At 52.7% G+C, this 27,945-nt stretch overlaps 2 protein-coding genes across 3 annotated transcripts in view; one reads left to right on the forward strand and one right to left on the reverse strand.

Moving 5' to 3' along the window:
* The first annotated feature begins 37 nt into the window (after positions 1 to 37).
* Positions 38 to 23,084, forward strand: CCNI (cyclin I). Its single transcript, XM_039709484.1, has 7 exons — positions 38 to 132; positions 11,597 to 11,753; positions 17,096 to 17,230; positions 19,548 to 19,622; positions 19,778 to 19,918; positions 20,694 to 20,924; positions 21,475 to 23,084. The coding sequence occupies exons 2-7, from the start codon at positions 11,640 to 11,642 to the stop codon at positions 21,934 to 21,936; spliced, it is 1,158 nt and encodes a 385-aa protein (XP_039565418.1). The 5' UTR covers positions 38 to 132; positions 11,597 to 11,639; the 3' UTR covers positions 21,937 to 23,084.
* SEPTIN11 (septin 11) overlaps positions 22,395 to 27,945 on the reverse strand; it is a 46,805-nt gene continuing 41,254 nt past the window's right edge. Inside the window, exons 10-11 of one of the 2 annotated variants that reach the window (XR_005627488.1) lie at positions 27,070 to 27,893; positions 22,395 to 25,736 (exon numbers count right to left, since the gene is read on the reverse strand). Coding sequence is in view for 1 of the 2 variants with exons in the window: in XM_039709482.1 (XP_039565416.1) it covers positions 27,878 to 27,893 (16 nt within the window). In the remaining variant the exon portion in view is untranslated. Of the gene's footprint in view, positions 27,894 to 27,945 lie in introns of both variants that reach the window. The other variant, XM_039709482.1, reaches the window with a different exon arrangement.

Raw genomic sequence — 27,945 nt, forward strand, 5'->3', positions numbered from 1 at the left:
TTTCGTTTTTATTTTATTTTATTTTCATTTAACCCCCTGCTGAAGCGCCGCGGAGGAGCCCCGGCGCCGCCGCCCCGCCATGGGGTGCTGATGGCCGGGCCCCGCCGGGCACCCCGCCGCCGCGCAGGGGAGGTGAGCGCCGCGAGGGGACGGGGGGACCGAGCGGGGCTGTGCGGGCCGGGCCGCGCTTGCGAACGCCGTGATTGTACGGGCGCGAAGCAAAGGCGCCCAGGGCATCCTGCCTGCCGTGCTTTGTGTGCCCGTCGGGTCCCTGTGCCGGCCCCTCGGCCCGTGCCTGCATCCCTGCCCCAGGGGTGGCTCTGGTCACAGCGCGGCGCGGGGCAGTTCCAGTCAGAGAAGGTTAGTAAGGTCTTGGAATGCACCTTAAAGGTGACGTAGTCTTAGCCCCTGTGCCATGGGCAGGACACCTCCGGGTGACCCGGTTCTTCCAAGCCCTGTCCAACCTGGCTTGGAGCACTTTCAGGGTTGGGACATTCACAGCCTGCCTTGGGCAACCTGTTCTAGTGTCTCACCACCCTCGTAGTAAAGAGTTTCTTCAGAATAGCGAACCTAAATTTCCCCTCTTTCTGTTGTGCCCATTACTCCTTATTCTATCACTACAGTACCTGAAGAAGAGTCTCTTTCCAGCTTCCCTGTAAGCCTCCTGGTTTTGGGTTTTGTTCCTCTGTCTCCATGTACTTCATTTGTAGAGATGGGCTACACTCTCTCCCTGCTTCCCTCTCAGCTCTCCTGGCTGCAATGGAAGAAGTTTCCTTGAAGGAAGAGCAGCATTGTGCGCTCTAAATCCATCTCCAGAGGGGTGAACTGGAGGGAGTGAGATTGCCATGGGCTTTTGTGCCTGCAGTAGAAAGAGTGGCAGGAAAAATTCTCCTGAAAACTTGTCCACTGTGCACAGAAAAACCTGCTCTCCTATCCTCCCCTTTTTACCCTGTGAAGGAGGGAAAAAGGAACAATCCTTCATTTTACCACTCTGAAAAGTAAGGATCTTAGATGGCAGGCTGATTCAAGCCTGAATTTAAAAATTATTTCAGCATCAGCCTTTGTCTGCTCCTAGACATTTCTTTCTGAGGTGTGCTGCACCAGCACATACATGGCACAGCCCCTTTTAGAGACAGAAGGGTGAGATTCTTTAAAATAAAACGTTTAAACTGAGCAAGATGCAAGTGGTGCACGGCACACTTGACAAAGGGGAGCATCTCCCCTGTCACTGCAGGGGTGGCAGCTGTGCCCCCACCTCTGCCCCACTGCAGGTGCACCTGGAGCCTAGGTCAGGCAAGGTGAGGCTGTCTCTCAAAAACCAAATCGTGGCATCTTTTCCTTGTCTGGAGGGTTGAATTTTGGGTCCCTGCAAATGATTCAGATTTGGTTTTCAAGTAGTTTGGCTGGCTCGTGGGGCAGGAGCAGGGCTCGTTCTCATCGGTGCCTACACAGACCTCGGCGTGGCATGTGGGAAGCCGATTTTTTGGCTTCTCCCCAGCAGGAACTGAACTTTCACATGGGTGGGTGCGTGTGTATTGATACACACACACGGAGTTTTAGTTATCCTTCACCCCCGTGTGGAGCTTAGGCACAGTTTGATGTGGCAGGACTGATCCTAGCGGCTGCTTTTGCTGCCTCTGTTCTGTATTCCCAAGTCCTGCACTTGGTTTGGTCTGGGACCCTACTTAACAGCACTGATAGTGGCTCTGCTGAGAGCCCTGCTCTGCTGGGATCCTGTCCACACATCCTCGTGGATGCCAGCCAGGGCCAGGCTTTGCTGCTGTTCCATGTTTGGGGTGTCACAGGGCTGTGACAGCCTGCTGTGAGCAGGAGCTGCCTGGCCCTTCCCTGCCTGGCCCTTGGGAGCTGTGTTTCCCTGGTTCCAGGCGTGTCTTCCATCTCACAGTAACCCTGTGATGCAGTCATTATTTGTGATCCTATTTTCAAGTGGTTCCAGTAATATGCACCTACGTTTACCAGTTTAACCAGGGGTCAATCCGAGCGGGACACTGTTCAGTGCTGCTGTCTTTGCTCCTGTCACTGCCCTGGGAGAAGCTTTTTGTCCAAATGTTTACAGCTTTGTCAAGCTCTGAGCGTCTCCCCTGTAATTACAGCCCCTTTCTGTGCTCACCTGCCTCTTGGCATCCCTCATGCAGGGGCTGAAATGAGACCTCCAGCAGCGTCCCTGTGGTGGATGGGGCCTTCCCTCAGGACTCTTTCCCATGCACACCTGCAGCCATGGTTAAAGCACGAATTAATTAGCCTTGACCTGATGCTGAACTGGCTTTTGGGGAGCATTTGTATGCACAGGTCTAATCACTGTGTTTTTACGAGGCAGTTTTTGTATTTAGGAAATAAAGTTCAGCATCACACCAGTGGAAACGATCCATTTGACCTGGGTGATGGAAGGGACAGATAAAAACATCTGCAGTTTATGCCACACTGAGGGATTTTAGAAAGGTCAGGCAGGACCAGTGGCCTCAGGAAAACTAAACATCATGTTTTGAGTGCCAAATGATAACCCCTAGGACTCGATTGCCTGAGCATCAGGCAGGACCAGACTGTGGGTGAAGAAGACCTGCATCTCCAGACAGAGTGTAACCCAGCTGTGGGGTCTGAATTCCTCCCCTAGAATGTGTGCCCAGAACTGACTTGCCCGGGAACCTTGCCTGTATTTGCCTTTTTTCCTCTGCTCCCATGACTTTGTGGGGCCTGAGGAGCTCCTGACCAAAGACCTTTTCAGCAGCATGCTCCAGGGAAGCGGCAGCAAAGCCAGGCTGGCCATCAGGGAGGTGGATTTTAAAGGGGATTCGGAAATACTGCATTGGAAATAGCTATGATTGCACTGCATTCTCAAAGAAGCCATTCTCAAAAGCTGAAAAAGCACAGTGAAGTCACTGAGATGGAAGGAGATCTCAGGTGTCTCCAGTCTCTGTACAAAGCAGATGTGGTCTGACATTTTCCCTTCCTGTGTGTTTGCTGACTGCGAATATTATCAACACTCCTTCATTAACCACAGTGGGTATTTGCACTTGCTGTGCCATAAACTCCTCTAAAAGCTCACTCATAAATAACATGTTGCTGCGGATATTCCATATTGCTCAGCAGCCCAGACACTAAACATCTCTACCAGATGACAGGAGCTGCCGGATGAACCCATCTGCCAGAGGCTTGTGGACCTTTTTGGTGGTTTTCCACTGCACACAGCAAGACCCTGTTTCTGGGCTGGGGTCACTTGACTGCAGTGGTGTGTTAGACAAGAACTTGGCTCCTAAGAACTTCAACCTTCATGTTTTTTACTAATTCTGACTGTAAATCGTGGTGTTGACGTGCTCCTAACTGCAGCCATGCAGCTGAGCCATCAAGCTCAGCTGAGTCCCCATTTGTGGGAGCCCTGCCAGTGTGTCCATGCACGGAGCAAAGCAGGATTCACACAACTCTGCTGTGGGAGCAGGAGCACTCCAACTGCTGCAGAGACTGCCTCAGACACTCTGCTTCCTTCCCCTTCATCTGTACCCCCTCTCAGAGCTCCCATGGCTGGGTTTATTTTGGGCTCAGGACTGGTTTTAGGCTGACGGGGCTGCGGGTATATCAGGACTCTCGTAGGACAGGAGAGATGAAGACGCAGGGAAAGAGACTGTGCCTGTGCCGTGCTGTTGTAGCGGACAACTGGAGTTATATCCTTTCCTGCATTGTCTCAACAAGAGGCTAATTAGTCAGCAAGCTCAAGCTCCTGGAGGATAATTAAGCTTTATAACTGTGGGTTCTCCTTGGTTGATGAGAAAGAGGAGGCAGTACCCTCAGAGCACAAGAATGCTGCTCTGCAGCTACTGTGCTGTGCCTCATAATTGATCTATTGTTTCAACAGCAGATAATTCCCCATTTCCTCATAATTATCTCTTTTTACTGCCTCACACTGTATCCTGATATTAGCTGTAGTCACTAATTTATCCCGAAGCCAGTCAGAGTCTACAAAGCGAAATACTGGCCTTGGTGAGCACTTAGGCTTTCAGACGAAGTTCTCTTTTGCTGTTGTCAAGAGGAATCAAGCCATGGTAGTGAGACATTTTTTGGATGTGGGTGTTGAGCTGGGTATAAACTTGTTTGGTTTTATCACTGTTCATTGATGTTAATGACTGACTACTGCCGACAAAGAGGTACTGCTGAATCCTGTCTCTGTGTTTTTGCCCACAGAGGCATTGTATTTATTTGGTTTCAGGGGATTATATTACTCAAAAGGTGCTGCATGATGCTTTAAATTCCGAATGCCTGTTGGCCCTTGCCTCTAGAGAGTTAGTTTTTATGGGCTTGAAAGCTTCTGGCCCTGTTTTATGAAATTACTGCTCTCCCTCCTACTTTGTGAGCTTGGTTTTCCTTGGAGCGACTTCCTTCAAGTTACTGTGGATTTATACCAAGTTACATTGGTGGTGGGAGAAGTGAATCATGCCCTGCATGTGTTGCTTTGAGGAGACTACCAGTGAGACATTACATAATGCCAGGTTTGGTTTGCCCCTTTTCTAATTTTAAAGCCTTCTTGCTGCCTGAAGAGCAGACAAGCTGCTCTGGGCTGCTTTGAGCCTTTAGCCCTTGGGATCCCCAAGTGCTTGAGGCTGCAAAGTAGCTCTGAAGGTCAACTTGTCTGAGGCCCCAGCTTGAGCAGGGCCACCTGAAACCAGTTGTCCTGCACCTTGTCCAAACACTCTTTCATTGCCTCCAAGGATGGAAACTCCACAGCCCCTCTGAGCAGCCCAGCCAAAGCTCTGTCACCCTCACAGTAAAGACAGGCCACTGATTGTCACCCTCTGGACACAGTCATTCAGCCACTTTGCAATCCACCTCACTGTCTGCCTATCCATGCCCTACTTCCAGCCAGGAGTCTGCCCAGACTTCCCTTGGCCTTCCTCTTGCTACCCAAGTACTCAAACCCCTTTAGTCCCTCCCATGGCTTGCCAGACCCAATTCAGCTGGGCTTTGGCTTTGTCTGACCTCATCCCCAGCTGCCTTCATTATCCCATGGTCACTGCAGCCAAGGCAGCCTCTGACCCTCATCCCAGTGAGCCCCTCCTTGCAGGAGGGTGGGGGTGCAGTGGAACCCCTGGATCCAGGGTGCTCCTGGGTTCCCTGTGCTCTGCCACACTGTTCTGCCTGCTCACATCACTCTCCTTGGGAGTGCCCACAGGGACCAGGGCACCGGAATCTCCTCCTGGCAGCAGAGCCTGTATCCCCCCTCTGCAGCGCTCCCAGGGCATGGGAGTCATCCCACCACACCTCTGTGATCCAAGATTGTATTTCACCTGCACACAGCTCTCCATGTTAGCTCCCCACACCGTTCGTAAGCAGACACCTCAGGGAGGCACCCCCACGTGCTTTCCCTACCAGGAAGGGTGTGGGGCATTTCTCCAGAATGGAACCTCATAGATGCGGCCATGCTTACATGCAAATGCTGAAAGGGACCCCACTTAAGCAGCACTTACTTTTTGAAGCCTTCCTGTCACCTCACATGCTTTGAACCTGTTTTGTAGTTAAAAACCTTGAGGTGGGGCTGAAGGTTTCCTTTTAGTGCCAGCAGCCACCTGCTTCCACCCTTCCCCTTGTCCCCAGACACCTCTCTTACCTTGATGGTGGGGGTGGGCACTGCCTGCTTCTCTGTGGCAGATGTGGCTGAGGCTCTGCAAGCTGCCAGTCCCAGAGAAATTCCTGTCCATCTCCCATGAAACTCCGATGTTGTGCAGCCTGCTCACTGCCTTCTAAAACTCCTCCAGTTGGCACCATGGCCCTTCCAGGACAGCCAAACCTCCTGCAGGACCGAAGCCCTGGGCACTCCCTGGGGGGAAGTGGCCCCGTGGGGTGGCACCACCATGCCTGAGGGTGATTATCCTGGAGCAGGGCTGCCAGAGTCCCCCCTCACGGCAGCCCAGCTCCACATCAGCTCTGGCAAAAGGCACTGCTGCTGCCTCAGCTGCCTCTTACATAGACTTAGCCCAGGTGCTGCTGGGTGGGTGCTTGGCTCTCCCTAATTCAGGGCAGCTGGTCATGCTCCTGGGGTTCTCTCAGCCCCCTGGTTTAGTAGCTCAGCAGCAGCAGCACTCCCAAGTTCCTCAGAGGTTCACAGGTGTTCCCCATGTCCTGAGCCTTGTCCCCAAAAGATCCAGAGAGTCCCTGAGCAGAGCCCAGGGGCTGCCAAGCAAGCCTCGGTCAGTTGCCTGTGGGAGCCGCTCGCTCCTTTGCCAGTGGTGCACAGGGAATTTGTACAAGGTTCAGCTATGGCTGCCTCGGATTTATCTGTCATTTACATTGGAAAAGGCATAAAAATAGTGGGGGTCATTTCAGCTAACACTCGTTTCTCTTTGCTTTATTCTGTCTGGTGCTTCAGTTCTGAACAAGAAGATGGCACCATCTTTTTGGCATGTGACCCTTGTGACTGTCCTTGATGTGACACCCCAGTTCACGCAACAAAGGATCACATTCCTGACCTGTTCCTGAGCCTTGGGACAAACTCTGCTGCCAAACAATAGCAGGGCCCATTCCTACTGAAATCTATCCCATGGCCGATTTGTATAAACCTTGTGAGGAATTTACATCTTCCATTAATTTTTAGGTTCAAAAAAACCAAAATCTCGGAGCACAACTCACGAAAATATATTGAGTTTCATCTCTTTTTGTATCAACACATACGTACTGCAGCTGGAGCTGTTCTCCTAGGGCTGAATCCTGAGTTTCCCTTTTATCCACAGTTTGCTTGGTCTGTTGCTGCCACAGCAGGGAAAAGAGCTGTGATTAAAGCAGCCTGCTTACACCACTTGAAAGCTGTGGCATGGAATATTTGAGCCCTTACTGACCAAAGACCTTTCTGGGCAAAGGCTGCTTGAATGGACTCATCTTGGCAGTTGCCAGACAAAAAGGAAATGCAAACCTCCACCTCCTCCTCCTCCTCCTCTGGCCCTTCCTACCAGAGCCACTAGCACAGGGAGCGGGGCGGGCATGGGTCTGGGAGCACACCCATCTCGCCAGGAGGGAAGAATGGTGACATTGTCTGAAAGTTCAGTCAGGAGTTCATCTTCTGCCGTGTTTTTTAAAGCTTTGGAAAATATAATTTTAAGTTTCCTGTAAACAGCAAACCCCTGATGTCAGTCACAAGGCTGGGGGAGTGAAGGGGAGCAGAGATCTCTTAGAAGTGGTCCCGTTTATGGAGCAGCCGTTTTCCAGAGGGCTCCTCCGTCCTAGCTGCTAAATGGACCCTGGGATTTCTGTTTCAAAACAAGACATAAAACCCCTCCCCTCCCTCCTCCCTCCCTTCAAAACACTGCTCTGCATTCCCTGTTCGACCCATGGTTTTAGCTGGCAGGTTCCTTTGAAATGTTTGGAAAAATCCATCTGTTTGGAAAAGCGGCACTAAAATGAGGTCAGCTTTATTTGCGCTCCCAGGAAAAATCTGGTTGGAGGAGAAGAAGTGGCGAGCGTGTGATGTACATGAGCCCGCCTGAGCCATGCTGCCAAAATACCTCACAGCCTTGCCTTTGTAGCAGGTTGTGGGAGGCAGCTCGGGCTGAGTCACACACACAAGTGGCAAGGGCCCTCTTCCTCTCTCTGCCGGCCTCCAGAAGACTGCCTCTTTCCAGTTTGGGCTTAGGCACGGCTTGCAGGAGTGCTGCTTAAAGGTGTGAGATCACCTGCAGGCCCTCGTCACAGAATTCTTACTGCACTTGGTATTTGACCAGAGGGCAGTTTGTTCCTTCAGACAGACTCGCTCACTTAGCTGTTAACCTTTGGAATTATATTCCTAAATGTACTTTTCCCAGCCATTTAGCCTGAAAAATTGTTATTGTCTCACAACACTGTTGAGCTGCTTCCTTTGGCCATTTATTTTGTACGTCCCAAACCAGTTGATTTGAACCCACACTGGTCATCTGCTCATTTATTGCTGTCACCTCGGGCTGTGCTTTGGCCAGCTCAGAATTCCAGACTGCCTCACTGCCGGGGCATGAGGAAAGAGTTAAGCTGAGAGAAAGCCCCAGGTGCTGAAATTAACATCCATCCCAGCCCCCGGCCACAGCTTTGAAATTTCTAATCACAACTTGCAGTTAGACATTTCTGCTAGCAGTAGGCTTGGATCCTTTGAAATCACAGATGGCTGGCTGGAGCTCCGAGCCATCCAGTCTCCTCCTCTCTTCCTTCTGCTTTGCCTTCCCCCCACTGCCCAGAAAAATCTGTGTGCAGGTCATCTGTGAGATTTTATTACTGCTTGCTAAAGCTGAAGCAGATTTGGCTGCTGGTCCCTGGAAATACCAGGGAGGTCTGCAGAAATCGGTGTGGTGCTTTTGCTCTACTGCAATTACTCCCCTTGTTCAGAACACCCACCTGGACTGATGTGCAAAACAAAGACAGTGGGGTTTGCGCTGTCTCTAGCCCTAGAAATCTTGTTCATTGTTTACAAAATGAGCTGTGTTAAAAAAAGCAAACAAACAAATCCCCCACAGCAAACAGAAAACAAGCCACCATCAGAACCAAAGAGGTTTTTGTTGCTGCCCTGAATTACTTCAGTCATCCTGTTTGTAATTCAGTTGTATGAGAACAATTAAATTGCAACTGGGGGCAGGAAAATCAGGAGCTGTGTTAGGAGCTTGTCCTTCTAGTGGATAGTGTCTTCTTGGAGCAGCATTTTTTGTGTGCAGGAGGCACTTTTTATAGTCACTGCGAGTGAGTACAAAGCCTAAAAATAAAAAAAATACTCCTCTATTTTGCGTCCCACACAAATGCACCCCCCAAACCATGAAGTGTTATTTGATCAGGGAGTTGTCTGCCCCTATTCCTGCAGAAACTGCTTTTGGAAACTGTAGCCTGCAGCACTTGGCAGCCTAAAATCTCTCCAGGGGAGCTGAAAAGCATTTTTTTGAGTCAAGGTAGCTATAAACTTGGACCAAAGCAAGATCTGTATGAGACGAGAGATCTTTTTTTATGGACCAGCTCGGTGTTTACCGTGGATATGAAGGTGATTTTTGATGCCTCTCACAAGTGAAAACCTCACACCAAGGTTTTGACTCTCTAATTTCAGAGCAAGATCTGACTTGCAGCTCTTCACAGGAGGCATCAAAGCCAGTCCCTTGACTGGGCTCACTTCTCCTTTATTAATTCCCCAACTGTTCTTTAAGAGTTTCAGCGCTGCCAGGTGACCTTCCAGTGAAGACTAGGAACTTTAGGAACTGTTTGAACAGTGGTTGAAAAACTCCCAAAGTAACCACAAGGGAGAAAACCCCAAACCCAAAAAGCCAGCACCCTGGAGCTAAGGGTTAATTCCAAATCAGGGAAAGAAGCAGAAAGCTGGGCTGAGTTAATTCATGGTGTCTGTCCCGGCCTGGGCAGTTCCTCCTGCCGGGGGTGACTCAGGAAAACACGGCAGGTTTTTGGCTGGAGGAAGTGTTTGGTGTGGGGCAGGCTCAGGCCTCCTGCTGCCCCACTGAAGGGTTCTGCAGTGCTGCTGCCCCTTTCCTGGGCTGGGCAGAGAGAAGGGCCCATGGCCCTCCCTGTGCTGCATTTTGGGAAGCTGTGCCAGCCCTGCTGTTCCTCATCCTCTCAGAGCCTGCTCTGCCTGTGCTCCCTTGTGCTTTGGGAAGCCTGCACGAAGTCCTGCTGGCACTTATCTGATGGAGAGCTATGTAAATGGAGATGCAAACTGGATTCAGCCCCGGGGTGCTTGGCCAGGCTCCCAGCTCTGCTCTCTGCTGGAAAACTGCGCACCCTCTTGCTCCAAGGGAAACTTTCAACCGCGTCACTCCTCTTCTTTTTTCCCTTATAAAGGTTATTGTGCCTCAGCCCTCAATTGAATTAGGTCCCTGGTTCACAAAGGAAAGGTTATGTTCCCCTCTCTTTTGTCCTTGGCAGGCGGAGAGCAGTTGGCAGCAGCGCTCACTAAGGATGCCCCTTGCAAGGCCCTGGGTGTGTCCTGGCTCCAGGGACACCCGAGCTCTCTGGGGGGCACTGCCAGCCCAGGCAGCGCAGGGACAGCTCGGAGGGGAGCAGGGTAACTAAAAGCTCTTGTCTGCTTCCAGAGGCCTGTGAAACCCATTTGTGTTGTAAACACGGTGGGAATGTTTATCAGCCACAGTAGAAGAAAACGGCCTGAAATTTTCCCCTGTGTTGTCTCCAGTGATTTGGGGGTTGGCTAATTACTCTCTCCTTCCTGCAAAACCAAGGAAGGACCATCAATATTTCATATGAGGAGACATGGCCGGGCTAAATAAAGCTCCTGCTTTTTTCCTGAGGAGTGTGGAGTGAGCTGCTCCTGGTCCTGGCTCTCAGCACTGCTCCCAGCACAGCTTTGCCGTGAGATAGTGAGGGATCCAGCCTTTGGGAACTGGCCACAGGGAGAACTGTGGCTCTGATGGGAGGCTCACGAGATGCTAATGAAGCCCCCAAGGGAAGGAGCTGGAGGGGAGGCTGTGACTCTGTGTCCCTGTTTCCCCTTCAGCCCCATTTACAGTGAGTGTCCTCAGGATCAGCCCCAGGTTCAAAAAACAAATGCAAAATCAAGTAAGTGCACGTAAATAAGCTGTGGTTGGAGGTTCTGGAGTTTCACTTCCCCAGGCAGAGTCTCCCTCTGGGCAAGAGAGGAACTTTTAATAGGGATTTTTCATCCCACAATGGCTGTTTGGGGGCTGGTGAGAAGAGGCACGCCACAGAGCTTTCAGAGTCCTTTTCAGCTGTCCTGATCCAAGGTGGTCTGTCTGTTCAGTGACACCTGGGCATCTCGTGTAGGGATATGCCAAGCCAGTACAGGCTGTTCGTGGAGCAGGGTTTGTTATATAAAAATCTAATGTGGAGGGGGTTCCTGTTCAGGACAGAGGGCCCTGACATTTATTTGCCACTTAAAACCTTCTTGGCTCTTAAGTGGGCCTGGAGTGTGGTTTATACCTGGTGCAGTTTGTGTGAATAAAGAATAGCGTTTGTTCTCTGTCAGTCTTGATCTTTAAGGCTTCCTTTAGCTCTGGGAAAGCACCTTGAATCTTCATTTGCTCGGAGCTGCTTTTGTTGTTATTTATAATAAGGGATTGTTTTCCCTGTGAATTCTGTTTATTTTCTCAGAGTCAGCACCTTGCTTATTTCCTGTAAATACAGCCTGGACTGTTGTGTTCACATGAAAGTGCCTGGTTAGTGTTTGGCCAGTATCCACCTTGGGGGGATTGCACAGGGCCTCATGCAAAGAATTGGAAGTTTCAATAATTTTCCCATGGATTTTACCCTTCATTTACTATTTCCCTGTTTTGCCTAAGTGAGTTAACACTGTCAAAAATCAGCAGCCATAGTGCTGGTAGGCAGTCTGAGAGCTACTGCCTAAATAACCTTTACCATCAGATCATCCTCTCCGTTTGAGAGCAGGTGGTGCAATCTGTTGTCTTTAAAGAAATAAAGGACAAAAACCTTGTCTCTGCTTTGTTTTCCATTTGTAATGGACAGGTTTTCTGACAGGCTGCCCTGCGAGTGAGGCTGTGCCAGGGCTGGGGGAACAGTTCCATTTCCTGCAGCTTTATTCCCCTCTGCGCTGCCGTTTGCCTGGACAGGCACAGCCCAGTGTTTCACCAAGCTGTCTTTGGTTTTGCAGGTAGCTGTATCCAGCTGGGTGGCAGGTGGATCCAAGGGTCACCATGAAGTTTTCAGGACCCCTGGAAAGCCAGAGGTTGTCTCTCCTTCTGGAGATGGCAATCTCTAGGGAAGCTCAAATGTGGAAAGCACATGTGCCGAAAATTCAGCCCAATCAGGTAATGTCTGTCCTTCCCGTCATCCATCCCAGCAGAGGCAGGAGGCTGTCCAGGGGGGTTGGTGTGGGAGCACCTGGAGGTGTTCAGGAGCAGTTCCATTTCCTCTGAAGGAAGCGATTCCCTCTTTATTTGATGGACACACCTGGCCCAGGGGTGCGGAACACACGGCACAGCACGCGGGGTCGGGTCTCTGGGCTTGTGGCAGCACACACATACATTGTCCTGATTAAACTCATTTTGCAAACGGTGTGGATTGTTAGCGCCTCTTTCTGCTGGGCACCAGCTCTGCAACAGTTCCTAAAAAGCAGCTTCATTGTCTTGGAATAAAATTCACTAATGGCAGCATCCATCTGATGCCTGCTCCAGGAAGAGCCTCACTGACTCCAGCAGGGCTGTTTATAGAGCAGGGTGCAGGCTCATGTCAGGGGAAGCAGAGCCAGGCATGGGCCTGTTGCAGTGAGGACTGTTCTCACAGGACTGGAGGAAAATTCAGGCTGGAAGAGCCCATGGGGGCTGTGTTGTCCAGGCCCCCTGTTGGGCTGCAGGGAGGTTGGACCAGGCCACTCCTGGCCTCACCCAGGCCAAAGTGGGTTTGTGCTCCTTTGGGAGGAGGCTCTGTCTCACCTGAGCACTCAAACACCTGTGCACTGCACAAAGTTCTGTCTGAAACAAAAGGTGGAATGTGAGGATGTTGTCACAGAATTTCTGGCCCTTAGTTGCCGGGTTGGGCTGAAATAAGCACACCGTGGGCCCCATCCAGGCTTGCTGTAGTTGCACCACATGAAACGTTCACACAGGTAAATCAGCTGCCATCAGAGCTAATCCCTGTGCTGTTTGTTTTCTCTGTCTGGCAAACAAGAAGCTGCTGCTGTTGGACAGGAGCAAATACATTTTAAGGGCCTTGGTATTAGTTTTGTTAATCCCCGTTTCGGTTTCCAAACAAGTGATCTGGTTGTCAGAGGTGTGGAGTGTGTTGTAGCTGTGGCTGTCTTGAGGCACAAACGGCTTAAGACGTTGGCTTATGGTAAACCAGCCTGTCATTCCCTGCTGGCTGTACTCCTGGGGTGATTATACTGCAGGGAGATAAGATTACAGGATAACAAGATAGGGTAGGGACTGGAGTGTAACCAGACCAGATTGATGGGTGAAGATTTCACAGGGACGAGGCACTTGCCTTTCTGCCTTGGTGAAGTTGGTTCTGGTGGCTCAGAAACCAGCACCTGCCTCAGGCAGACTTCCCAGCAATCCCTCCTCCGTGCTTGTCCTTGCTCCTGGAATTTCCACCCCCAAAACTCCCGTCTTGGTGTAGCCTTTTTCTTTCTGTTTTCCTACATGCCAGCTCAGACACTGATGTTATCAGTGAAATGTTTTCTAGCAGTAAGGGACCACTAACTGGGAGTGGAAGCTGCGTGTGTGAGTGTGAGGTGTAGGAACGTCAGAGGGAGAGGAGAGCATAAACACAGCTGCCTGCTTGGGGGAAACCCGGGCTGGGGAGGGCACGGAGCAGCTGAGAACACTCCTGTCTGTAATCACACATTTCCCTCTGTTCCTGTGGTTCGGGACTCCCAACTTGTCCAGCTGTCCCGTGTTCCCCCAGCCTTCACTTTGGCGATGGTGCAGGCACGGACGTGCAATGTGAATTATCTGTTTTCTGTAATAACCTGGGAGAAGGTCAGATTCCCTCACATCCACTGCCTTCTTCTGAAAGCACTTGCAGCAGCCTAAAACCTCCCTTGCACGACAGCGTTGTTTATTGCCCGTGGCAATTGGGAAATGTGCATCCTTCTGTGGATCAGATCTGGCACCCCGGAGCGTGTGGAACTTTCCATTCCCTGCTCTGAGGGTGGGTCAGCTGCACGGAGGTTTAGTGGACTCACCTGCTTTGCCAGTGACAAAACGTTGAGTGCATCTGCAGACGTCCAGTGATATGACTGGAGACACAAGGGAGGTATTTTTGAGGAGTAAACTTTCTGTTTTGACTCCATAGGAGACATTTTTGGTTCTGGTGTTTAAAACCGGAACAAACTCAGTTTCTAAATATGTGACAGTGAGGTCTTTGTGACAGGAAAAAAGAAAACCCACAGTTAAAGAAGCAGGAAGACTTTCCATTTTTAGGATGGGGTGCAGAATCTGTTGGGGACTTGGTTCCTGGTGATTTAATGTACCTGATTCTTCTGTTTTGTTTGTACTTCTTGTCTAAAAATTCCTACTACCTCCTTTAAATGCAGGCCAGTGTTCTGGGTACGTGCAACATACCAAAGCCACAACTCACAAAGGCTTTTCAGCCTGAAAAAACAGTGGGCTGAGTCTGGAACCTCCTCCTGCTTCTCAATGGATTTGGATTTTTTTTCCCTTCTGGTTCCCCTTGCTGTCCCCTCCCGTCCTCTGCCCCCATGGGTTATATGAGATGCAGGTGACATTCAGGAGTGCTCTTGGGATTAAGGCTTGAGAAATGAAGCCGTAAAGACAGATCAAAGGTTGATTTTCGCCTGTTACCGAGTAACTTTGTGGCTGAGAGGAGTGTCAGTGAAGATTTTTGAATTTTTTTTTTAATAGAAAGAAAGTGTCATTGTGTCATACCTCCTTTCTTTCCTGTTGTGGCTCACTCTGTGTCCCCACTTGTTCTCTTGAGGAATCCAGACAGCTCCGTTTATTTCCAGCCCTAATAAAGGTCACCTGCTCACTGCCCAGGAGCCCACAGGGACCAGGCAGCAACAGACACGGGGAAAGAGCAGAGCGCCTGTCTGGGACAGGAGACATTGAGGAGAGATTATCAGCTGAGGTGTTTTCTCTCTATTAGGCAGCAGTAAAACAGAGTCATGTTTGAGTTCACAGACAGTACTTATTTTAGCCTACATATTCCATAAGTCTCAAGGTATGAGAGAGATCAGCATCCCTAGAGATGATTTGCTCTGTGCTTGCCCTCCAGGAGGATCCATATCTTCTCCCCTGGTTCTCTTGCCTGGGTGGCACATGGAAAGTACCTCTGCCCCAAGGAGGAACCTTGGCTTTCCACCCAAAGGGACTTTCTCACTTTCAGCTCCCAGAGTGCCTCAGTTTTGCTTTCAGTTTCAATTAACTAAGAATCAGTGACCTCGCTGCTTAATTAATTTTCCTGTGCTGCATTTTGTTATTTGTGTTCTGAGGGTGTCACAGGGACACCTCTGAGAGAGAGGGGTAGGGCCTGGTGTTTGTGTGGGAAGCTCCTCGTCCTGCGTGGAGCAGCAGCAGGGTTTGTGGGAGTGGGGGGAGCAGTTCTCACTCCTGCTGCCTGTCTCCTGAAGCAGGCTGCAACAACTTTTCCTGGTGCTTAAACTCACTTGTCTGTGTGAGGGGATTCTGCTCCCATCCTCCTGCTCCTTGAGCTGCAGATAGGGTCTGGAGCAGACACCCTTTTTGTAGGGTTCCAAAAAGAGCTGGAGACTCCCCTCCTTTCCTTTGCTTCCCCAGATAGTTCCTAAGGAGGCAGTTGAATTTTGGAGCCGGCCTTGTGCTGGACATGCACCGAGCTGAGGGTGCTTTGCAGTTGCTCCTTCCTCCCCCAGGCACTGTGGGGCCGGGCTTGGTTTAATTTCACATGCCAGCTACGCTGTGGGTTTGGGTCAGACGCTTTTCCCTTCACACAAGGGCAGGCCCTGCAGGCACTGCGTGTGCAGCTGCTGCTCCCTGAGTGAAACGGGGCCTTCTGCCTGCCCATGGCCAGGTCTTGGAGGGCTGGGGAGGAGAGGCAGCACAGAGAGAGAGGCTTAACTCTTCCCAGCCATGCTGTTTTTAGGAGAAGACCTCACCTTTTGCCTTGGCAGGCACAGGGAAGCAGCACCCAGCCAGGACAGAGGCCACTGGGAGCTGTGGAAGCTGCTGCCTGTTTTGGTGGGATCGAGCAGGAAAGGGATTTGCCAGGGATGGAAGGACTGGGGGGTGGTGGTGTTGAAATCCCCCCAGGCTGCTGAGCAGGAACACCACAGGTGCCATTTCCACCCCTCCTGGAGCACTCCCCTTCTCCCTGGGTTGGGTAAAGCCCAGCTCCCTTCCCACTCTTGGGAGCACCTGGAGCAGAGCCTTCAGTAATCCTCCTGGTGTGTGGTGTGCTCATTGTGCTCCGGGGCCCTCCTGCCCCCAGGGGGGCTCACATTTCACCCTGGAACTGCATCAGTGATTTCAGGAAGAACCAGTGTTCCTTGGAGAAAACAGCAGGTACTTGTTATTCAAGAGCCAGGCTGTAGCTGAGCAGCAGCTGAGAGCAGGGGCCCGTGTGGAGCAGCAGCAGCAGACAGGGCTGGTGACACCCGCCAGTGCTGGGGCTCAGGGCAGAACACGGGCACTGTTACTGTGTGGAGGGTACATGTAGGTGTTCCAGTGGTAGATGTAGCCTAAAGTATGTATTTGGTATCAGTATGGGAGTGGTTTTTTCTAAATTCCTGCTGCTTTGCCCTCATGGCATTTCTGGGGGCAGTTACAGCCCAGCTTTTCGTGCTTCTGGACACATCTGGGCTGATCATCCCCAATAATCCCCACTGGAGTGAGACCAGACAGTTCCTTGGTGATGTGAAAGGCTCAAGGAAAGCTGGAGATATTTCTGAACTGGGTCACGGGGAAGGATGTTGTGTCAATGCCTGAGCTGTGCGTGTGGTTGAAATGTAGCTGCTGTCCAAACAGATCGATGGGGAGACACGGGCCAAACACCTAAACCAAACCCCAAACCCAAACTGCACGTGAGGCTGTAGCTGCTGCCTCCTCCTTCCCAGTTAACTGAGCCACTGAGAGCCTTGTGGCAGCTGTTTGTAATTTTCTTTATTATAACAGGTACTGAGCTAAAAAATCCACAACATTTGAGGGGAAAAATAAACTTTTCCCCACAAAACCCCAGCTGAGTCCTTCCACTCTGCTGTTGGCAAGGTGGGGGGGTGTTTGTTCCAGCTGGGAATTGCTGTGCACCTATATGGTTCTGAGCAGGTTAAAAAATAGTAACTAAATAAATAACAATTTTCTGGGAACTACTCTGGAGCTGAGGCTGCCAGTGCTTGACAAACTGCAAGTCACCCATCCTTTTTTCCCCAGAAAAGAGGACAGTGACATTGGAGCGAGGTTTGAGATTGCTGTAAGATGTCTTTTCCAGGGCAGGTTTTTCAGATGGGATAAGTAACTGCAGGAGCAGAGTAGGGACTGGAGCTGGCTCCAGGCTCCCTCTTTCCAAGGGAGGCTTTTCAGATGGAATAAGTAACTGCAGGAGCAGAGTAGGGACTGGAGCTGGCTCCAGGCTCCCTCTTTCCAAGGGAGGCTTTGTTTCCGTGCTGAGTCACTCCTGCAGAGGTAAAAAACCTTTGATCCTTTCTCTCCCCCAGGATGTAGCCATTTCTCCAAGGCAGAGGGATGAGGTCATCCAGTGGCTGGCCAAGCTCAAGTACCAGTTCCACCTTTACCCAGAAACGCTCGCCCTGGCCATCAGCCTCTTGGACAGGTTTTTAGCAGCAGTAAAGGTAAATATTTGCAGCTCCACAGACGGGAGCAGACTCCTGCCCTGGCCACGGTTGGTGTGTGGTCCGAGCTTCCTTCCCCCGGCCCCGGCCCTGCTCACACATGGGGGGACAGCACCTGCTGTGCTCTGCAGCCAGAGCAGTCCCTGCCCCAGCCTGGGCTGCCTCGGGAAGGCAAAGGCAGTGCCCACGAGCCCCAGGCCAGCCTCGGACAGCAGCACCAGGCACGGGCCCTGCTCACCTCCATGGCTGCATTCCTCCCCTTTGTACCACCCCTAGCAGGAAACCAGCAGAAAAAACTGAGGAGAGGTTTGAGCCTGGCAGGGGGGCTGGTGCTGGGAACTGGGGGGGAAAAAATGGGTGAAGAAAATTGAAATGCAGACAATGGCTTTTGGATGGGTAGTTCCCTACCAAGCTGCTCTACAGCCTGATGGACTCCAGCTTGGACTGATGTCTGAGAGGTGGGAAGGAAAAAGGGAAGCAAACACAGGGGCAGGCTGTGCATGTGACAGCTATGCCCTCCTGCTGTGCTGAACCCAACTGGAATGGATGACCCCTTATGGGTTTCAGGCTGTTCCTCCATAGAAACTGCTTAAAAAAGGGGGAAAAACATTTGGGCTCCCTGCAAGTGGGCCCTGCTGCCCCCCTTAGCTGGGCTGTGCTTTGCACCTGCCAAGTGACCAAACACAACGTGCTCCAACCTGGAACCCCTGGTCTGCAGGTGTGAAGTCAGGCTCTGGAAGCTTCTCCCTTCCCACTTTTGCTGGGTTACATTCCATGCTCAGCAATCCGTGGTCACGTCTGCACACGTGTGTGTCTCACCCCACAGCAGCACCCTGCAGGGTCAGCAATACCCCCTAGGAGAGGGCAGCTGGAGGATGCATTCCAGTCCTGTGCCCTTGCCTTCCCGTCTGACAGACTCTGGTAGAACACAAGTGACATAATTCATTAACTCACCCCTTAAATATTAATAAATATTGATCGTATTTTCATGCAAGCCATGGAAGTTATTATTTTTAAGAATCCCAAGTAGCCGAGGTACTGAAATGCTGAGGTGGCAAATATTTAGATCCCTCAGGAGCCAATGCCCTCAAGTGCAGGTTTTCTTCCAGCAAGTTGGAGCTGCCAAGGAGTCTGTAGAGAAAGCGTGGGACTGAGAGTCCAGAGCCCACTGTGTGCTTTGGGCAGCGAGCAAGAAGGGGGAAAGGGGCTTAGCCTGGGTGAGCCCTGGGGCTTTGTGCTCCCTCCCCAGTTTTCCTCTCCCACAAAGCTCATTCCTCTGATGCAGCTGAACTCCTGGTTTTTCATCAGGGGCTCCTCTGGGATTTTATTATGAACACCAGTCCCTTTCCCAGGAACAGACTTGGGGATTGCAGGGACTGGCTGTTACCCAGAGCCAGCAGTGTTGGTGTATCTCACTGCACGGCACCCTGGGCAGGGCCCAGTCCCAGTCCTGCCCTAAGGGAGTTCATTCCCTTGGACACCTGCATGCACAAGTGCAGCTTATGAGTGCATGATTTTAGTCTCCCTTTGCCTTCAGCACCCGTGGCCACAGGCAGGAGAGTGCAGCTGCCAGGAGCTGCTCACAGCTCTGCAGCTGTGGCAGTGTATAGGAACAGCCTCTGCCTTTCCAGCCCCAGCCACTCTGGAGGATGTGGCCATGGCCAGTGGTTGTTACACTACCAGTGGGAGTGAAGCTCCTTGGCAAGGTGGTCACATGTACAAAGCTCACAAAAAAATCCTCCTTTCCCCTTCAAATTCCTCTTACCTTGCCTAAAAACTATCTCCTTGTTTGTGGAAAGGACCAGCTCTCCCTCACTAATCCCTGGGCCACGGTTTTGGGAACTGTAGTGTGAAATTACAAGTGATAATTTCACAGGGGTTTTTTAAGTTTCTCTGAGTTACACTTCCCCAGGCAAAGACAGCGTTTTCCAGTTCCCATTTCCCTTCCCATTCCATGTCTGACCCGCAGCAGCACTCGGAGCAGAGCTCTGCTGCAGCAGGTGAAGCGGCTTTTCTGTGAGGGGATGAGCTCCCCTCAGGATTTTCTCTTTGCCTGCTGTGCTGCAGGGCCTCAACCCGAGCTCCTTCCAGTCCAGTGCCGTCCACTGGGATCACAGGGCTGGCAGATCCCTGCCCCGCCTGACGTCACGGAGCAGGGATTTGTGCTTGGCACAGCTTGCCACTGCCAGGGCGTAGCCAGAGGTCAGCCTGCACATCCAGGAGGAGACCTGGGCCTCGGGCTGCCCCAGCAGAAGGATCAGGGCATCACTGCTGCATCACACTGACACAGGGCCCTGTCTGCTCTCCTGTCCCACAGGCCCGTCCCAAGTACCTGAACTGTATTGCAATCAGCTGCTTCTTCCTCGCTGCAAAGACCATTGAGGAAGATGAGGTAACTGCTCTTCCTACCGTGCCATTGTTGGACTGTCTGCCCTCCCAGCCCCACCTCTGCTTGCTCCTGGTGGCTGCCACCTGCCAGGACAGGAACAAAGCATTTGGTGGGATTTCTCTAATGACTCGTTTCTTTGTTTGCCTTGGCTTTTACAGAGGATTCCAGTACTGAAGGTGTTGGCTCGGGATAGCTTTTGTGGTTGTTCTCCAGCTGAAATTCGCAGAATGGAGAAGATCATCCTGGATAAACTGAACTGGGATCTTCACATGGCAACACCACTGGATTTCCTTCATATTGTAAGTAAAGGGCTATTGATGTTCTTTCTGGTGTCTGTCATTGCAAATAATGTGTCAAGAACCTAGAGAAAAAATTCTGCCTGTAGGGGAACAAAGACTTCGGAGGATATTTGGAATTCCTCTGTACCTGTAGTTTCTGAAAGAAAATGCTTTGCCAGAGAATTCTAGAGGAGACTTGTCACTCTTCAAGTGCAATATCCAAAATGTGAGCCTGCTGCCTGTCCCTTTGGTCTGGTCTGGGGTGTGTTCAGCCACAGATCAACAGCTCCTGGAAACGGTGCTCCTAACTCTTCACTGCCAATGGTTTTCCTTAAAGCTAAACACCAGGCAGCAGGGAAACGAGGAGTACAGCCATGGAGAAATCCCCAAGGGCAGGCTGTGAGTGTGGATCCATGTGGGCTGCAGACCTGCGTGGCCAAGAGCCAGATCCACACGTGAGAGGAGATCAAGAGAAGTGTCCTGAGGTTCTCTGTGGAATTTTATCCTCACTCCTTCCCTGAGGAGTTTGTCTGGGACCCCTGAATGCCACATGTGCACTGGAGAGAAGGGTGGATGGGAAAGCCTTTTACAGAGCCCTAGAGCCTGGTGCCCAAGCAGGTCCCAGCAGAAGGGCTGCACCAAGCTTTGGCGGGTTCAGCATGTCGGGTTTTTCCCCACGGGGCAGGAGCTGCCTCCAGGGTTGGGCTGGAGGATCCTCGTGTGTGCACAGACTGTTGCCCAGGTGCCCTGCGGCCTGGCCAGCGCTGCCAGCTGCCCCCTGTGCTTTGTCCCGCAGTTCCACGCCGTGGCGGTGTCCAGCAGGCCGCAGCTCCTGGCCCTGCTGCCCACGCCGAGCCCCTCGCAGCACGTGGCGGCGCTGACCAAGCAGCTGCTGCACTGCATGGCCTGTTTCCAGCTGCTGCAGTTCAAGGGCTCCATGCTGGCGCTGGCCATCGTCAGCCTGGAGCTGGAGAAGCTGCTCCCCGACTGGCTGGCTCTCATCATCGAGCTGCTCCAGAAGGCACAGGTGAGGAGTGGGGAGGGACCGGGGCCACATCCTGCTCGGCGCTCCAGGCCAGCCGGGGCATTGTGGTTCCTTGCTGCCTGCCGTTCCGTTCGTGTGGGGATGGCTGGGCTCAGCCTCAGCCTGGAGGGACAGCTGTAGGGACAGTGCTGCCAGGTCTCAGTCCTGAGCACTGCATGACAGCGGGAGGAGCCGTGTGCTCTGATCTACAGGGCCCTTGCTGCACCAGGGAGAAACGCACCAGGGAAAAATCCCACTTGTTAGTGGTTCTTCCATTCATTGACAGCATACAGGGAACCTTGCAGGTGCTCTGGGAGCATGCTCCAGCTGCTAAAAACAGGCAGTAAAACCCTTTAATATGTCCAAGTTGTGCCTGCTTCCCCCCACAAGTCCCACAAGGTGCAGGAAGGAGCAGGGGGTGTATATTGGGATGTCACCGTGGTAGTTGGCAAGTGAGGCGCAGAGGTGGCCGAGGCGTTGGGAGCCCATGCCCTCTCCTCACCGTGCCAGTGTTCCCACAGCAGCCGTACCTTTGCTTGTCTTCCCACTCCAGATGGACAGCTCGCAGCTGATCCACTGCCGGGAGCTGGTGGCACATCACCTTTCCACTCTGCAGCCTTCTCTGCTGCCCAACTCTGTATATGTCTACAGTCCCCTCCAGCAGACCCTGGTGACCTGTAACAGAGGAGCGTTCCACCGCCAGCCCTCCTCTGTCCCAGGGCCGGGTTTCTCCCAGGACAACGGCCGGCCAGAAGCGCCCGTCACAGCTACAGCCGCGCTCTGCCCGCGCCTGCCCGCCCCCGCCGGCGGCTGCAAGCCAGGCTCCGCCAAGCGCAAGGTGGAAGAGATGGAAGTGGACGACTTCTACGACGGCATCAAGCGCCTCTACAACGAAGACCTGGCCCCGGAGGCAGTGGCCCTGGAGAACGTGGGCTCTGTTTGCGGCGCCGACGTCTCGCGGCAGGAGGGCAGCGTGTCCCCCTGCCCGCCGCTGCAGCCGGTGTCTGTCATGTAGCTGCTGGTGCCACCGCGGGACCTGGCAGCCCGTGGCCTCAGCGGGGTGAGAAGGGGCCGTACCTTGTCAGGCTGAACTGAAGGGAGCCAAAAGAAAACCAGGAAAAAAAAAATCCCAACCCTTTTTTGAATTTTATTTCTTGTGCGGCTAATTATAGTTCCACTATTTAAGCACTTAAAAACACAAAAAAGTATAAAAATCTAAAAAAAGACCCAAAAACCAAACAAAAAAAGTAGCAAAAACCTGTTCCTTTCTAGTGTTGTCGGTTCCACTGTTTTTCTGCTCCTGTGTGTTGTAACCCATTCTCCACATCCGAGAGCTCACACATCAGCCCTGTGGAGCTGTTTCCAGGTTTCCCAGCCAACTAATGCCTCTCTGATCCCATTCCCACCTGCTCCTTGCTCCCTTTCTCTGCCTGCTCCTCTTTTAGTTCTCAGCCAGTCTCGTGCATGACATTCTGTCCTGCCCCACCTCCACCACAGCTTTCTTTTACCCTTCTAAACAGAAAACCTCTTTTGTTAATAGTTGGGTGTTTAAATGTGATAATATTGAAAAACTGGATTTAAACAAAACATTAGGCAGGAAAAAAAAACCTAAACCAATGCTTGCAAGCTGCTGCACACTTCAGTAATTCCCACAGGAGTGTGAAGGTGCTCTGTGCCTGGCACAGAGACTTCTCCCAGTTACACCAGTTTGCCTGTCCCAACACAGAAAGCAGTTACTGGGTTTTGCATCACTAGAACTGAAACCATTTTTTTCTTGCTGTGTAGCACCCAGTGTGGATTCTCACCAAGGCTCGGCTCTCTCCATCACATGTAACCCTTGAATTGTGCAGAGCCCGGTTCTCCCTGCACGTTTCCCAGCACTGCTGGGTGAGGTGCCGGGGCAGCTGTGGACACCTGAGCTTTGGAACACGTGTCATCATCAGGCACAGAACCAAAACAAAACACCCCGACCCTCGAGTTTTGTGTTCATGTAACTCCTAACCAAGAGTCTGACCTTTAACGCGTCTCCTCCTTGTGACACCCTGTTCTCAGAACACCCTGTCCCGACTGTAAGCTCTCTCCACAGCCCTGAGGAAGGTATTGTATCCAGAGCCATTGTACTGATGAAAGCCTTCTGGTAGCAATAAAGAAAGTTGTCCTGGATTCCCAGTCTGTTGTTGTGCTTTTCACCCAAGACCTGGCTTGGCTTTACGCAGAGGCTGCCAGGGAGCTGCTCTGTGCCAGACCCCTGGAAAGGTGACATGAGAGGTGCTGGGCAGCCAGGGGAGTCACCCAGCATGAACTCATTGTCTCTCCAGCACTTCCAGCCTTGGCCCTGCTTCTGGTGCTCCTGTCTCCAGGCTGCTGCCCTTCCAGGCCAAGTGCCTGGCAGAGACACTGCTCCATGTCCCCTGTCGTGGAGCCCCTCCTGCTCCCTGCCTTCCAAGGTGCCATCTTAACTGCAGCAGTGCACCCTGACAGCCTTCTCTTGGGTTCTGGCTTCTTCCTGCCATGGCTCAAAAAAGTCCCCCTCAAGCCCACATTTCTCAGCAGGGTGTGTGTCTTCCTTCCCTTCCAGCCCTTCCTGCCATCCTTACAGTATTTTCAGTCCCTGACCTTCCCATCCCACAGCTCAGTTTTCCAAAGCCAGGCTGCTGAGCAGGCTCAAGGTGTCACAAGCACACCACCAAGCAAAGCACCCTGCCACTGCAGGATATCCCCAGTTCTGGGGCTCACTGCTTCCAGCAAGTTACATCTTTCCCAGTGCAATTACACTGGCTTCTCCCCTCCCCACGCTCTTTCCACCCCAGGTTTAAGGGCATATTCCTGCATTCCCCACTCTCAGCACCAGAACTCAGGCACTCAGATGCACACATGGAGAGGAACTGGCACGAGGGTGGGAGCCGGGAGCCTGTGCCAGCTGCCAGGGGCCTGGCTGGAACAGCAAGGAGGGGAGCTGGGCCTCAGGAGGTATTGGGTGCCTCTGGGGCAGTTTGCTGTCCCAGGTGTGCTGCAGCCGTGGCTGTGTGTCACTCTTGAGAAGGTAACTGTGTCCTTGTCACTGTCACCCGCTCCGCAAAGCAACAGGACAGCAGCAGGTCGTGCACTGCCCCGCACTGCCCTGGCTAGGACCAGCCTCGAGGGGAGAGCTCTGCCTTCCAAACCACACCCAATTAACAGCAGCACTGTGGCTCTCCCAAAACTGCCCCAAACCCTCCCTGGCCTCCTTGTGCTGCCTGGAGCTGGCCAAGCCACCGTGCCGACTTGGCGAGCCCAGGGAAGCAAACACCTGCAGGGGCAGGACTCGGTGTCCCCGGCTGCTGGGGCAGCTTTCCCGCTCCCCAGTCCCACACATGGGCTGCAGAGAGAGACAGACACGGTTTATTTCCTTGGTGCCATGCACAAACCCCATCCCTGGTCCGGGTGAGCCGCCTCTGCGGTGTCCTGCTGTCCTGGCACAGGCCCTGGATGCTTGGCACCTCTCTGGCTGTGGTACCCAACAGCATCCCGTTGTTTTGCTCTTCCCTGGAGCAAGTGCAGCAGCTGCCCCCTCCAGCCCCAGCCTGCATGGCCCCCCTCACCTTCAGCAGCAGGCTGGCTTCTATGCTGCTCCCACTGCTGGAGCACAGGGCCAGACTGGAGCACTGCCAGGGCTCCTTGTTTCCCACAGGAAAACATTCCCTGATGCCCTTGACTCCTCACATTCATGCAGCCTTCCCACAAACCTCACAGCACCCCAGTGCTTCACGTCACGGACCAGCCCAAGATGCCAGCAGCTCCAGGGGGACCCAAAGCAGTGCAGGCAGGAGCCCAGCATCTCCCACAGGAGCACTGGGAGAAAATCACTGCATTCCCAAACCCGAGCATCTGGTCAGTGCCCCAAGCCCAGGCAGCTCTCCAGGCACAGCAGCCACATTCCGGAGGAGCACTGCTGCTTGTCCCCAAGCCTTTAGCTGCAATCCCAGCCCATCCTCACACACTGCGCTGCTCCCCACAGCTTCCCTGAGCCCCTGAAGGATTTGCCCTCCAGACACGAGAGTGTGGATCCTCTGCAGCAGCCACACAAGGGTTAACCCCAAAGCACAACTTTTCAACTGGGAGTGGATGAAGTGGCTTTCCCAGCTCTGCTGGGGGCACTTGGTGACAGATAACTTCCCTGAGCCGCCCCCTCCCCACGCTGACACCTCTTCCCGCAGAGCTGCAGCCATGCAGGAAGCAGCTGAAGGTCACGTCGCCATCCCTTCTCCCAGGCTGGGCTGTGGGAAAGCCCCCGCCGGGCCCTGGCAGCTCCGCCTCTCGCTGCCGTCCGTGCCTTCTGCTCCCTTCCCTCCGCCCTCTATCCACCACCAACGGAGTCTCCTTTCCTTATGGACCTGTTCTCCCTGAATTTACCCTTAAAAGACCCCAAACCTTCTGCTGACAGCCCCCCTGTGTCAACAAACCCCAGAAGTTTAGTACCTGCTCTGTATGAAAGCTACTCCATGTTTTGAGCCCATTCCCTTCGAGCTAAGCCCGGTTGTGAGGATTTGGTGAACTCGGCGCGCACCCCCATGGAGCTTTCGAACAGTCACAAATGAATTTGGGCTGCAGGGGACCTCTAGAGGCCATGTGCTGCCAGCTCCTGCTCGCAGCAGGGCTGGAGCCTCCCTCACCTCTGCCTTTCCCCTCCAAAGGGAGCCGCCTCACCTGGCACGCTGCTGCTCCATCCCAACTCCCATTAGTGCCCTTCTCTAACTCCGCTATGTCCTCCCGCAGACACGAGCTCCAGAGCTGCGAGCAGGACTCAAGGCACCAGCACAGCAAAACTCTACAGAGCTGCAAAATAAAGGCAGTCTGTGTGAGCCTCAGCATTCGGATTGTGCCCGTCTGCTTCTCGTTGGGCTTTGAAAAGAATTCCATTTGGAGCTTAGGGGGAACAACAAAAAGGTGTGAGGACAGAGGGGAACATAAGGAGAGGATTCCCTCCCTGGCAGAGGGTCGCACAGAAGGCATCCAGCAGCTGAGGTAGCTGCTGGGCAAGATGCACAGCCCACAGCCAAGGCCCTTGGGCCCCCAGCAGCAGCCACTGGCACTGCAGACTGGCACAGGTGCCACCATGGAAGAAAAGGCAGCCTAAGCTGGGCGTTTCAAGGGCAAGGCATGTCCTCAGTCAACAGCGACCAGCTTTGTGTGCAGGGAACCCTGGGCCAGGGGGACACTGGCCTGCATGAGGCACGGGAGGGGCTGGAGCACCACATGCTCTGAGCCCCAGCAGCCCTTGGCTGCATGGTGAACCCCTACTTTCAGGCTGCATGGTTATTCACTATTTTTTAACTGAACATGTGCAGCTCAAGCCATGGCTTTTTGGTAGGGATGGTGGCCCAGGGCCCGCAGGGATCCCATGCTGCAAGTGGTGGTTCCCAGGTAAGACAAACACCCACAGAGTTCTGCAGAGCAAGACAGGGACAGACACAGCCAAGGTTTGATCCAGCAATGGCCTCGACCCCGCTTTGTGCTCACAAGGCTGAACTGAGCAGGTTTCTGACCTGGCTGTCTGGTGGGAGGCACTGGGTACCACCTGAGGCCCCTGCAGCCTCAGGAGTGGGGCAGGCTCTGGTTTCGGTATCACTGCAAGTCCTGTCCCAAGCTACACTTGTGCAAATATTCACAGCCCTTCAGGCAGGGCAACAGCCAGCAAGCCCAGCTACATACCAGGGCACAGCACACGAGGCCAATACTCCATAACCTTCGTGAGTGCATCTATAAAGTCACTTCTTTGGTTGCAAAGGTTTCCAGGATATGCAGTTTTTCTTTCACCCGGCTGCAGGGAGCTGACCCCTGTCACTGAAGAGTGCTGCAAAAGACTGTGCTTGTGAAAACAAACCCCAGCAGATTTCAGCAGAGCCCCTCAGCAGCTGGTATGTCACATACCAAGTGCCAGAGGCCAAACCTAGACCAGCTCAGGGTAGCTTTACCTTGGCAGGTTAAAGGAAGGGAAGGCCTTGATTAAGATCCACAGATGCAAAGAATAAATCACTAGTATTCGGTTAAAAAAATCAAAGTGCAGCACTCCACACAAAACAATAACCCAAGAGTCTTGGGCTGCCTCCTTCCCTCCATCCCAAAGCAGCTGGAGGTCACCACACACATTTACAGGTTTTGTTTTTACCTTCAAGCAATCCTTTGGCACTTCTCAAACTTTTCAGCTGAGTTCACTTCCAAAGTAAACAAGGTAGAAATTTTAACAACTTGCCCACATTGAGGACTGTTAAAAAAATAATCACTAATTAGGCTTCATGAAAACAAAATGAAGCCCTGCATCTAAGTGTGAGCCAGTGCAGCTCAGCTGTACAAAGCCAGAATCTCGTTCTGCCCATAGCAAGGCACAGCTAGAAAACAAAGCCTTGACTGTCCAGGACGGGCTCCGACAGGGTCATAGGATGGGACATCCACCGTCACACAGTGAGTGGGACACTGAGAACACCACCAGGTCTGTGGAGAGACTTCCAGCCACGACAGAGGAGCACAGGACGCCCTCGAGATGAAGTTGTGGTGTCCAAAGCAGCCAGGCTTGAGGCAGAATTTAAATCCTCCAGCTTTGCACCCTCACCCCCAGTCTGTCATTCAGTGTGTCACCAGCAGCGTGTGCACGTTACGGCAAAAGAAATCGGGGAGGGAGGCAAAAAAATCCAAGTAAGCCAGAGCAAGGAGTCCCGGCGCGGCCGAGCTCCTCCGGCGGCCGTTCCCTCGGCAGAGCTGGAAGCCTGGACGCTGCCGGAGCGGGCAGAGCCCGCACAGACACACAGCACAGCACACCCTCAGACGCACGGGTGGGAACAAAGGGGGGAGAGAGGAGGGCAGACGTGATGGAGGAATGAGATGGCTCTTCTCCTGCCAGGGGTGCCCGGATCCGCAGCTCTTCCAGTGCCCTACGGTCCACTGGGAGAGAGGGTGTGGGGGCTTTGGCAAGGTGACGGTTACATAAAGAAGAAGCTACAGAAAAAGAGAAAAAAACAGGAGAGAAAAGAAACAGAGGTTCAGAATT

Source organism: Passer montanus, unplaced genomic scaffold (genome assembly GCF_014805655.1).
Source record: "Passer montanus isolate IOZ18808 unplaced genomic scaffold, ASM1480565v1 scaffold210, whole genome shotgun sequence".
Classification (NCBI taxonomy): Eukaryota; Metazoa; Chordata; class Aves; order Passeriformes; family Passeridae; genus Passer; species Passer montanus.